The sequence below is a fragment of the Gymnoscopelus braueri genome, assembly GCF_963280865.1.
Source record: "Gymnoscopelus braueri genome assembly, chromosome: 3".
Taxonomy (NCBI): Eukaryota; Metazoa; Chordata; class Actinopteri; order Myctophiformes; family Myctophidae; genus Gymnoscopelus; species Gymnoscopelus braueri.
In genome coordinates, this window is record NC_137612.1 from 41,176,384 (window position 1) to 41,188,883 (window position 12,500).

At 40.4% G+C, this 12,500-nt stretch overlaps 1 protein-coding gene across 15 annotated transcripts in view; it reads left to right on the plus strand.

The window, feature by feature from the left end:
* Nucleotides 1-12,500, plus strand: part of celf4 (CUGBP, Elav-like family member 4) — a gene marked incomplete at both ends in the record, with an annotated part of 129,585 nt that overhangs the window by 110,159 nt on the left and 6,926 nt on the right. For 5 of the 15 annotated variants that reach the window (XM_080423322.1, XM_080423326.1, XM_080423318.1 and 2 more), the window contains 5 exons: nucleotides 4,265-4,390; nucleotides 5,715-5,794; nucleotides 6,381-6,524; nucleotides 7,906-8,044; nucleotides 10,026-10,166. In XM_080423322.1, the coding sequence (XP_080279448.1) occupies nucleotides 4,265-4,390; nucleotides 5,715-5,794; nucleotides 6,381-6,524; nucleotides 7,906-8,044; nucleotides 10,026-10,166 (630 nt within the window). Of the gene's footprint in view, nucleotides 1-4,228; nucleotides 4,391-5,714; nucleotides 5,795-6,380; nucleotides 6,526-7,903; nucleotides 8,045-10,025; nucleotides 10,167-12,500 lie in introns of all 15 variants that reach the window. The other 10 variants (XM_080423323.1, XM_080423314.1, XM_080423325.1 and 7 more) reach the window with 5 other exon arrangements.

Genomic DNA, 12,500 nt, shown 5'->3' on the forward strand with positions numbered 1-12,500 from the left:
ACAGGTACTCAAAAAAATTACTTAAAGGGATACTTCACTTTCACATAAAATAAACATTTAAAAAATATATTAAAAATAAATGAAAAAGTAATGGAAAATTCATGGCCCCCGCATTAGAGTGTCCTACTAATGTGTGAGGGGGCCTTTATTTTGCCATAACTTCTTTCATTTTTTTTAAATATATTTTTTTAATGTTTATTTTATGTGAAAGTGAAGTATCCCTTTAAGTACAGCACTCAAGTAAATCGTCTCTGTCCAAAACTGTTACTTTTCAGAATTCAAATTGGATTGCTACTTTTGTGTGATGCTGTAGTATGATAAAGTAGGGCATTCATTTACGAAAACACACAAATATGTTCAAATATGGACATAAGAGGTTTCAACAACGAAATGAAGTTTTTTTACTGTCCACCACTGCAATCAACCAATCAGTCAATTAAATAATGCTGTCATGTGATAACATGCTGAAACATTGTTGAACTTCATGAAATCGGTACTCACTTGACTGAACTAAAAGCATATCGGTGTCAGTCTGTCCGTCCATTCACACACTTTGCACGGCATTATCTCAAGCTCTATACTGGCTGCGTTGCCACAGGATTTGCCGTGTTCCTCCATGAGCCAAAGAGCAGTGGTGGAAAAAGTACTCTTTTTTTTACTTAAGTAAAAGTATCAATACTGCAATTTAGAAATACTGTTACAAGTAAAAGCAATTCAAAATTTTTAATTACAAAAGTATTGGTATCAAAATGTACTTCAAAGTACCAAAAGTAGAACGTATTCATTATGCAGAGTGTCCCATTTCACAAGTTTTAAAATGTATAAAAATCTGTTGAAAATAGCAGATCTACAAGCTCACAATGTGTCGCATCGCAACGCATTGTGAGCTTGTAAATCGGCTATTTTCAAATGGCGGATATGTACATAGGGCTGAAGTGGATAATGTTTGTTTTGTAATAATAATCAAAATCATCTACAAAGTAACTAGTAGGCATGTAACGATTCACTCAACTCACGATACGATTCGAATCACGATTCGAGGTTCACGATACGATTTTTCACGATTTTTAAGCACATTTATTTTCGAGACAAATTACTGAAAAACCTTGATTATTTCTCTTACAAAAATCATGTATTTTTTAACAACTGTATTTTCTCTTGTCCTCTTTTCAATATATGAAATTAAGCCTTTTTTATTATTCATGAGGTACATGCATTAACTGTAGGTACACATTAAGACATATACTTTTTTATCTGTAAAATAATAACTTTAAATATATAAGTATTATGAAATAAATGAATTTTAAAACATATGTCCCAGATGAAATAAATTATAAAGAAAACCTTCAAATAAACAAATTAAGGCTTAGCCTTTGTTCCAAGCTTGGGATTTACAAGTAATTTTTTATCTGTGCTATATTCTCAGCATTCTGTACACATTTATGTAATAAGGGAAACAAATGAGATTAGATTAAACATTTATTGATTAATATCAATGTAATTCGCTATATATCTGACAGACAGTGTTGAAAGGAGTTTGACGTTGTCAGCAGTCTGATACAATTGTTAAATTATCATTATTCATATAGATTATTATTCATTGTACTCTGCAGCGGCAGCCGCACCGAGGCGCTCCAGAATTAGCCGTTTTCATTAGAAGCCTATCAGTTGTATGTTTCCTACAGAGTTTAAATCAGACAGGCTAACAACAGCTAACAATATTGTCAGATGGGGGAGGGGGTAAACGGTATAGTTTGGGCTTTTCATCAATCAAATAAACATGTTTACATGCGACGCACATTTCCCTCTTTATGCAGTGCGATCGCCTAGTTGTTTAGATTTCATAGACTGAGAGGACGTGAACCCCACACTGCCGTTCATAGCCTGCCGTTGAGTGAGTGAAGAAGAGACCGACGGAGGGAGCTATGGTGGCCCTGAGGGGACAAAATAGTAGGCGGATAACACGGAATGGAGTCTGACTCGATTGCGCCCTCTGCTGGTTGCATCGCGATGTCATATTTTATTGCATCGATTTAAATCGTCACCACTTTGAATCGATTTAAATCGATATACGATAAATCGTTACATGCCTAGTAACTAGTAACTAAAGTTTTCAAATAATTGTAGTGGAGTAAAAGTACAATATTTGCCTCTAAGATGTAATGGAGTAAAATGAAAATTGGAAATACTTCAGTAAAGTAAAAAAAATACCTCAAAAGTGTGCTTAGTTACTTTACACCACTGCAAAAGAGAATGACCCCTGCTGATTTCCTAGCGCCAACCTTGGGCCAAAGTTTACACTTGCACACAAGACATCTGACAATCGAATGGGAAGATTGCCTTGCGCTCAGCAAGGATGAAACCCATGGTGATCCCATGGCCTTTCCTGTAGCTCCACCCGTAAGCATACACACAGGCTTTCTCAAAATCTATGGGGAAGATTGCAGTGAAACTATCCGAGTGCATTTCTGCTCCCTGGAAGATGAACCATAAATATTTGATTAACCCCATGGCTGGTTCCTCTTGCACCACCCTAAATATCAACTTTTGAAACAACTTGTTCCCAAACTTTTTAGCTCAAGACCCATAAGACAAATTAGAAGTTTGCCAGGCACCCAAAGTAGTGAAAATAGCAGATCTACAAGCTAGATCACATGCTCATTCTCAGGTTTTTTTTTAAAACCACCTATTAAAGCATGACAGACGGCTGTGCGCTCTGTGCGTCCGGAGCCCCGAATTTGCTGATGGCCCGTTGCTGCTCGTTAGTTGAGCAGAGACAGATGATTTTGATTATAAAAACGTTCTTACATGACGAGAGGTGTTTGAACATATTCATCAGCAACAAAGTGTAGGTTACTTATTAAAATAAACTGCAACAACTTTTTCTCTCCACCTTTCTCCCCGTCTCTCTCTCCTCACCGCTTTTGTCTCCATGCGAAGACATACAGAGACGTAGATGTTTGCCGATGATAACTAAGCCCGATGATTACAGCTGGGTTTTTGTGCTGCTTTGTGCCTGGTGCTAGATAAGGGCCCAATATGTTTCATGATCAATAGGCAGAATACAGGATGAAACCCACTGGTTTTGGTGACCCCATGGCTTTTCTTCCTGTGCCAGCCTTTCGCCAATTTCCAGTTGGAGTATTTAGACTCTGAGTCTTGCTTTTGTTGAGAAAACTAAATTATTCATAATGTAAACAATTTACTGTAGTAATATATACAGTATATCAACCGTGTGTATAATGGCGATGATCTGTGGTTGAAAAAGTAAAAAAAATGTTTTACTTAAGTAAAAGTATCAATACTGCAGAAACACTCCGTTACAAGTAAAATCTGGAAATCAAACTTTACTGGAGTAAAAGTGCCAAAGTATTGCCATCAAAATATTCTTATAGTACCAAAAGAAAAAGTACTCATTATTCAGAATGTCCCGTTTCAAAAGTTATCATGTCTAAAATGTATATAAATCTAAAATGTATAAAAATAGCAGATCTACAGTTGCGACACAAGTTTAAATAGGGCTGAAGTGGTTAATGCAGGGTTCCCACACATTTTTACCAATGAATTTCCAAAACTTTTCCAGAATATTTAACCCAATTTCCAGGCCTATTATAACAATCATTCAGCGCAATAATGAGTCTCTTACTCCTATGTGCAGGCAGTGTAGCAAAAATAAAGCATAGAATGGTCCAAATTTCGTGCCAAATGTACTAACTAACTACGCATCATGCTGCAGCACGTTGTGAGCTTGTAGATCTGTTCTTCTTGTCACGTCCGGTATACAGTAGGCTGCAATCACGCAGCTCGTTCGGCGAAAAACGACTTATGTTACATATTTCGTGTAATGTTATACATGTTTTGGAAACGTTTTTTTTATTAACAAAATCAATAGCCAAACAATGCATAGCCAAATATTTTTCCAGGACCCTTGATAAATTCCAAACCTTTTCCAGGACTGGATTTTTTAATTTCAAAATATGTCCAGGAATTCCATGATCGTGGGGACCCTGTTAATGGGTTAGTTTGTAATAATAATACAAATCTACAAGTAGCTAGTAACTAAAGTTTTCAAATAATCGTAGTGGAGTAAAAGTACAATATTTGTCTCTGAGATATATGGTGGAGTAGAAGTAAAAAATATGTACAGTACTTGAGTACATAGTATTTAGTTACTTTACACCACTGGCGATGATTATGTGTCTTCCACCTGGCCTGTACGTGAGCGAAGCCTCTGATTGTGATCGATCATTATTTGCTTTAGAAGACAGAAAACTGTTCGTGGGCATGCTCAACAAGCAGCAGTCAGAAGATGACGTGAGGCGCCTCTTCGAGTCCTTTGGCAGCATCGAGGAGTGCACCATTCTAAGAGGCCCCGACGGAAACAGCAAAGGTGGGTCTAAGAAATGTTTACAACCGGCGGTGAACCGCTGGACTCTTTTACAGGCTGAGGTGCAAAAAATAAAATCGATCCGCTTTTAAAAAAAAGTTTTAGGTGACTTTCAAAGTCGAGCTTGAGTGATGTCACCGAGATCTCTCTTTGACGGACGTGTACAGTTTTTAGACAAATCATTTCAGTGTCCCAAATTTAAAGCAAGCAAAAAGCCGTCAGCTTTGTCCACAGAAAAGGGATGGGACAAACCAAACCGTAAGTCCTTACGCGTGAACCCTATTAACCTTATGAGTCGACTTACATGGCTTTGGTTAAATTATAAAGTTTTGTCCTCCTCCCCCAAAAAACGTCACATTTTCTGCAAGGCAATTCATCACCACCACCCACCCACTGAGCCTTAGAAGAAAAGGAGAGAGAGAGAGAGAGAGAGAGAGAGAGAGAGAGACCTCGTCAATGTCTAGAACCATAAGTCAACCTCCCTCATTAACCGTTGGGTTTCATGTGACGCCAGGGAAAGTTGTCCTTTTCAAAAACATTGTCAGCGGCGTTACGCAAGTTCAGCATATGAAGTTCATCAGTGGGCTTAGAAGCCAATCAATGTGGCCCGATGATAACTAAGCCCGATGATTACAGTGGGCTTGATCATTGCAGATTCCTCCGTGAAGCTCCATTAACAAGGCCTCATCAGCCCGGCTTACTTCGGCTAAGTGGAGCTTTAGGCTCGATAATTACTGGGAACTTGATCATTCAAATTCATCAGCGCCGCCACGTCAATAAGCAAGCGACACCATCAGGGTGCATGTGGCATTTTAAGCCCCCCAACCCCCCGTCAGAGGATTCCAAACGTGTTGTTTGTGTTATATTATAGCCCCCTTATCGACCGTCACAGTGGTGGACAGTAACTAAGTAAATTTACTTTAGTACTTGTACTTAAGTAAAAAAAAATCAAAATACAATCAAAATAGTGAAAATTGTGGAAAATTGCATGACCAGCATGTTGGAACAATGCTGGATAATTCTTGACCTCAAGGAGGAAATTGTTGTTGTCGGGCAGAAACCTCTAATCTCCATTTTCAAATTTGTTGTGTTTTTTTTTGGTAAATTAACCTACTTGAGCTCAAAGCGCGTCGCGCTTTGAGCTTGTAGATCTGCTACTTTTGCTGTCTTTTTATCTATTTGAACCCTGAAAAATTAACAGTTTTGGACATGCGAGGTTTCCACCCGACAGAGACGAAATATTTGTTTTTCAAATCCAGCATTTTTATCCTGTACCCCCCCCCCTCCCCCCTCTCTCTCTCTCTCTCTCCCTCTCTCTCTCTCTCAGGCTGTGCGTTTGTAAAGTACTCCTCTCACGGTGAAGCTCAGGCAGCCATCAGTGCACTACACGGGAGCCAGACGATGCCTGTGAGTGTGACATCCGTACATGTATGTGCAGCATTACTTTCATCCTGACAACAAGCACACAACATTATGTCAATTTTCATTTTACCAATAGTTTGTATTAAAAAAAAAAACTTCTGGATCAGGGCCCACTCATCTGTCCACTTAACACGGCAGCCGGAACGTGTTAAGTGGTCAGATGAGTGGGGCCCGCGTTGGATTTTCAAAGCATGTTTATTTCAATGATCAATCAATCAATCAATGGATCTAACGTAGTACACTTTAAGCTCATATCTATCACCATGCAATTTGTGAATATGAATGCATTTTTCGAGATTTTAAAGAAAAACATACCATGACATTATTTTTTACATTATTATTTTGAATGTTATAATATCAATACAATCTTAGTGTTTTGCCAGTTATTGGGGGGGGGTCCACGAGTGGGCCCCGCCCCACAGGTTGAGAATCACTGTATTATACAATAATGTTGTCTCGTGTTGCGTGTGTGTGTGTGTGTGTGTGTGTGTGTGTGTGTGTGTGTGTGTGTGTGTGTGTGTGCGTGTATGCGTGCGTGCCTGCATGTGTGTGTGTTTGTGTGTGCGTGCAGGGTGCCTCATCCAGTCTGGTGGTGAAGTTCGCCGACACAGACAAGGAACGGACCATCCGCCGCATGCAGCAGATGGCTGGTCAGATGGGCATCTTCAACCCCATGGCCCTGCAGTTTGGAGCGTACGGAGCCTATGCCCAGGCAAGTACATTCCCCACCCCCTTGACATACCGTTGTTGTCGGGCAGAAACCTCTTATCTCCATACTTTATCTTTTTGTGTTTTTTTTCTCCCCCCGCAAATTAACCCATTAAGACCTGGAACGCTTCTGTGTCATTTTTTGATTTGAGCTAAAAAAGCATTAATTTTACACTTTGGGCTATTCAAAAATAGCAGATATACAGGCTCATAGCGCGGCACCGAGTGCCGCGCTATGAGCTTGTATATCTGCTATTTTTGAAAAATCTAAAAAATCTGTGCAAATCGTTGAATATATGTTTTTGAAAGCGAACATTTGTAACTCAAATCTTTGCTTCTGGGGGTCCCTGGAACTAAATATCTTTAGATGGGGGTCCGTGGCCAAATACATATACATTTTGGGGTCCTTGGCATGAAAAAGTTTGAGAACCACTGGCATAGCAACATACGTTTTTTTTTTCAAAAAACTGTTAGGATTTAGAAGACATTTTGTAGAATCGGAACCTCAGGCCTTAACGCCCACATGATCATACTACAGCGTCACACAGAAGCATCAAAAAGTAGCAGATCTGCTACTTTTGCTATTTTTGAATTTGAATCCTGAAAAGTAAACGTTTTTTTTGGACATGTGAGGTTTCCACCCCGACAGAGACGGCAGGCCACCTACCATCCCCCTGCAGAATGCCTCCATCCTCCACAGTTATTTATTCAGAAGCACGTAGGAATATCTTCAGTCAAGGATCCGGGCTGGGTTGGAGCCCAGAGTCCTGATCACACAGAGAACCACTAACTCACATGACATGAGTGTAAAATATAACAAGGCAGCGCGCCAGCACCCCATGATGCAACCATGTTCCTTTGCACCGCATAAATCCAACCATGTACAAGGGTGATTCACCCGTTGTTATACTGTTTGTGCCGTATAACAATGGTATTGTGTTTTTGTGCTGTTTGTGCTGTTTGTGCCGCATAACAATGGTATTTGGGTCTCTGATAATGGAATGTTCTAATATTTCCTGGTATTTGGGTTTCTCCTAAATGAATCTCAATATTGGGTAAAAAAAAGAAAGAAATCCACCTTGTCTCTGGATAAGGTACATGGTTTCTCTGCTTGGTCTTTTTATACAAACCGTCTGACTGGCGTATGAATGACTGAAACACTTTCAGGGACCAATGTTGAGTTACCCCATGACCGCCTATACCAACATGCATTTGTTTTAATTTTGTTTTGTTTTTATAATTTTTGTCTTTTTCCTTTGTCGTTGTCGCTGTTTTTTTGTCTTGTATTATGTTTATTATGTGTGTGCTGTGTCAAAGTGCATTGTCATAACTGTATAAAAGCATTAAAAATGTATAATAATCCAACCACACTCCTCTCCCCTGCACAGGTGCAGCAGCAGGCAGCGTTGATGGCGTCGGTAGGCCAGCAGGGCTACCTCAGTCCCATGGCTGCCTTCGCCGCAGCCCAGATGCAGCACATGGCCACCATCAACGGCATCCCGGGGGCACCCATGACACCCACGTCAGGTAACTTGGGGTGGTGGCGAGGGAGGGGAGGTTGGGTCAAAGGTTAAGGCGGTTGAAAGGCTGAAGAACGTACATCAACAACATTTAGGCCATTGGTTCTTGGTCCGGGGACCCCCGGGGGGTCCTTTAAGGGAATACAGGGGGTCCCCAGCAAAAGTAGTTAATATAGCATCACAATCATTCTAACCACTTTATTTTTTTATTTACTGTATATGTTGGCTATTCTGAAATAGCAGATATATAGCTGCTATTTTTAAAAATAAGATCCGCGGGTCCGCGGCCAAGAACATATCAATTTGGGGGTCCTTGACACGAAAAAGTTTGAGAACCACTGGTTTAGGCAGTGCATCCAAAGCTTTTTTCCCTGTGTAGTGTAGCGTATGTTATGAATTGTTTTCAATGGGAGCGGTGCATATTTACGCTATGCTGGAAACACCAGCTACGTGATGAGGCGCTGAGCGTCTGTTCTGCGCGTTCCGTTCACGTATAGCATATTTATCTTCTTGCTGAGAGTTTCAATATTTTCAACTTGGGGGGACAAATACAGCCTTAGTTACATGAGATCATGTTCGGCTGATTGAATTCACGTTCTTGTATTGAATGTTCATTAATGTGCATTGTCCCGTCTAAATAAACGAATAAAGTAAAGTAACTGGCAAATATCAGCCACATAATCAGGGTCCTCTTGACATCACTGCTACTATTTACTCTGATTACTTGATTGACTGTCATCTGTTGAGCTGCATGAAGCAAGGCAAGTTATAGCACACTTCCACAACAAGGCAACTCAATGTTCTTTACATAAAGAGATAAGCAAAAGAAACACGTTAAAAGCGAGCGCACAATTCTTGTAATGAGGTGTATGTCCACCAGAGGGTGCTGAAAACGCAGGCTCAACTTATGCACGCCTCGCGTTCATGTTTTATTCTAACGATTATTGCATTTTTGTGTCACAGTGAGGGCCAGCACTGAGACATGAAACGGTCCCTGACATTATGGTGTCTACTGGGCCGGACTCTCTGACTTTTGGCCAGAATTGCCAGATGGTCCGTCCAAGCCCGACCATAAAGACGGCTAAACTGTTGGTGTCTGTGAGGATAATGTGATGGAGCAATAATCACTCTTTACGTTTCCTTTGTGTCCCGCACAGTGGCGGACAAAGTACTCAACCCCACACTACTCGAGTCAGCGTATTAGTTAGGCTACTCCTGAACAAATAATACGTAACTACTAGTGAAAGTTGCTTTGTCAAATTTGTAAGTTAAAGTACTGTACAGGCTTTTAAAAAATATGTATGTATTCAAAAGTACAAATTACAAAGCACTTTTTCATATCAATGCACTGCTGTACTGAAATGTAGACGTCCCAAAAAATGCAAAGATTTTCCATACTTTTTCATCAAATGTCAATAATAGTGAAAATAGCAGATCTACGAGCTCTCAACGTGTCGCATTGCCACGCATTGTGAGCTTGTAAATCGGCTATTTTCACTATTATTTGAAATAGGGCTTAAAGGGATTGTTCACCCGAGAAAGTAGTTTATGTTCTATCGATTACACACCCCATGAAGCCTTAAATTCATGGAGATGTTTTAGTTTTTGTCGCATTCCTAAGCCAATAATTTGATGACCAGCGGAAGATGTTTCCGGTAGGAGACTCAAAGTTGACACTTTGAGTCTCCGCCGCCGGTCATAAAATTATTGGCTTAGGAATGCGACAAACAGGGGAAAAAAAATTCCATGAATTGAAGTAGCAGATCTACAAGCTCGAAACACGGCACGAAGGATCTGCTGCTTTTGATGCTTTCGTGTGACACTGTAGTCGTAGTATGATCAGGTAGGGCAATAATCTACGAAAAAACTCAAATAGTTAAAATGTGGAGATGAGAGGTTTTCTACCTGACAGCAGCGATAATATGTACTTTGTTACTGTCCCACCGCTCACTCTTTTGCGTTTGTCTGTGTCCCCCCGTGGCCTGCAGGAGGCAGCACCCCTCCAGGTATCAGCGCTCCCACAATCACCTCCCCGATCAGTGTGAACGGTTTCGCGGGTCTGCCGCCCCCCCAGGCCAACGGACAGCCCCCCGCAGACTGCTTTACCAATGGGATACACCCGTACCCTGGTGAGTCTGACCAGCATCTGCCTGCAGGAGTTGGCATATACTGTACTGTACAGCAGGGGTCTTCCAACGTTTTTTCAGGCCAAGGACCTGAGAGAGAGATGAAGCAGGGACCCCCTCTATATTGTATAAAATCGTGTTTCAGATTAAACTCTTTTTTTTGTACTTGGTCTGCTCTTTTTTCCCTCTACACCTATACAGTACCTCTTTGCCAAAAATTAGCCGATCTACAAGCTCGCAACGCGCAAAAATACTTACATACAATAATATTTAAAAGTAAAAAATGATGGAGATAAGAGGTTTCTGCTCAACAGCGACGATATACTTTATAGTTATCATTATCTCATCGCTGTCAGGCAGAAACCTTGTAAGTCCAGAACGGTTTGTTTTCAGGAAATGGAAAAAATGTGTTACTGTGTTCCAATGGATCCAATGTAGTTATTATTTAGTCACAAGCTCATGTTAACACTTCTCATTTTATATAAAAAATCCCCTTGTGGGGGGATGGTGGGCGTCACAAACATAACATCTGGATTTGATTGGACGGCGGTGGTGGGTGTCAAAAAGCTAACATCCGGATTTGATTGGCCAAGCTTCGCGTAGGCGGGCCTCTGATCAGCGCTACTAGGTTTTCAGGCCACGAAGCGGCCTGAAAAGTCTAGATGTGAAGGCCTGAACATCTAGTTGATTAAATATTTATAAAACCCACAGACAGACGCAACCACATTCAACCTGCTGGCGTCCCCGTTTTGGGCATTTAATTGCAGGCAAAGTCTCTCAAGAATCTTCTGCATTGTTCAGCAGTTCGCGACACATTTTGAGCTTGTAGATCTGCTGGTTTCCCTATTTTTGCATGACACTGTCATACGAGGATGATGATCGGCTACTTTTGCTACTGTTGTGTGACACTGTGGTATGATCACGTAGGACATTAATTTACGAAAAAACATAAGAGGTTTCTGCCTGACAGCAACGATATAAAAGAACACATCACTTGATGGAGATGGCCTGAGAAGAGCTCGAGCTTGCATCCCAAATGGCTAGCTCTTACACAAAGCTTGTCTTTAAACCATTCAAACCGGGAAAGCATCTGTGTAACCACTTTATCCATATTTTATACTTTGGCTATTCAAAAATAGCAGATATACAAGCTCATAGCGCGGCACCGAGTGCCGCGCTATGAGCTTGTAGATCTGCTATTTTTGAAAAATCTTGAAAATTTGTGCAAAAACTTTTTTTTATCTCAAATCTTTGCCTCTGGGGGGTCCCTGGAACAAAATATTTTGAGATGGGGGGGTACGCCGCCAAATACATATCATTTTGGGGTTCCTTGACATGGAAAGGTTGGAGCACCACTGATATAGAAACAAACTGTTAGGATTTAGAAAAACATTTTTAGATATGTATCTGGCGGCAGACCCTCATCTCAAAATGTTTTGTTCCAGGAACCCCCCCAGAAGCAAAGGTTTGAGTTAAACTTTTCGCTTTAAAAGAATATATATAATCATATAATCAAGATTTGCACAAATTGTCACGATTTTTTAATAGCTAAAAGAAATCTAAAATGACAGAGATGCGTTCCCGGTCTTAATGGGTTAAGACCTGCTCAGAGTTACATAAGAGCACACAGTGGAAGTGGGTACAGTATGGAATGACCTTGAAGCATGCTGCAGAGGGCAGGGGGCTGTGTGGGAGTACAATCTATAGCCCAAGGACAGCCAGTTTGCCGAGGGGACAAAGCAGAGCCAGCCATTGTAAATTGTGAAATTGTAAAGCGCTTGGCATAGTCGCCCCGCAGGCCCGCCGAGGGCCCAGTATAGTAGAGTATGCGCTTGTGCCATGATCTCAGGCTACAGTAGCACGCGATGGGGGGTCGTCCGTGAGGGGGGAGGGAAGGTTATTACGGTTTAGCATTTTTCATTAAAATAAAAGAATATTTTGACTTTTTGTTTTAAATTTCAGTGTTTAAAGTTTATTTGTATTATTATTCTTATTATTAAAGGCTTAGTTTTAGTTTATATTACTTTTAGTTTAGTTTTTATTAATTTTAGTGTTTTAATTTATATAAGAAATGTTTATTGTAATACAGTGTAGTATGGGCCGAGATTCAAAAAGCTCAGAAAAACTGGGAAAATAGCCAAGCTCACATCATGTCAAGATGCAACTCGTTGTGAGCTTATAGATCAGCTATTTTCCCTGTTTTTGAAGAAAAATATTGGATATGGACAAAACATTTAACTAAGGACATTTTCTCAGATTATTTTAGTTAGTTTTAGACAGTATAGTAAACGCTCAATATCATTTCAGTTAAAACGTATGTTTTATTTTTATTTACTC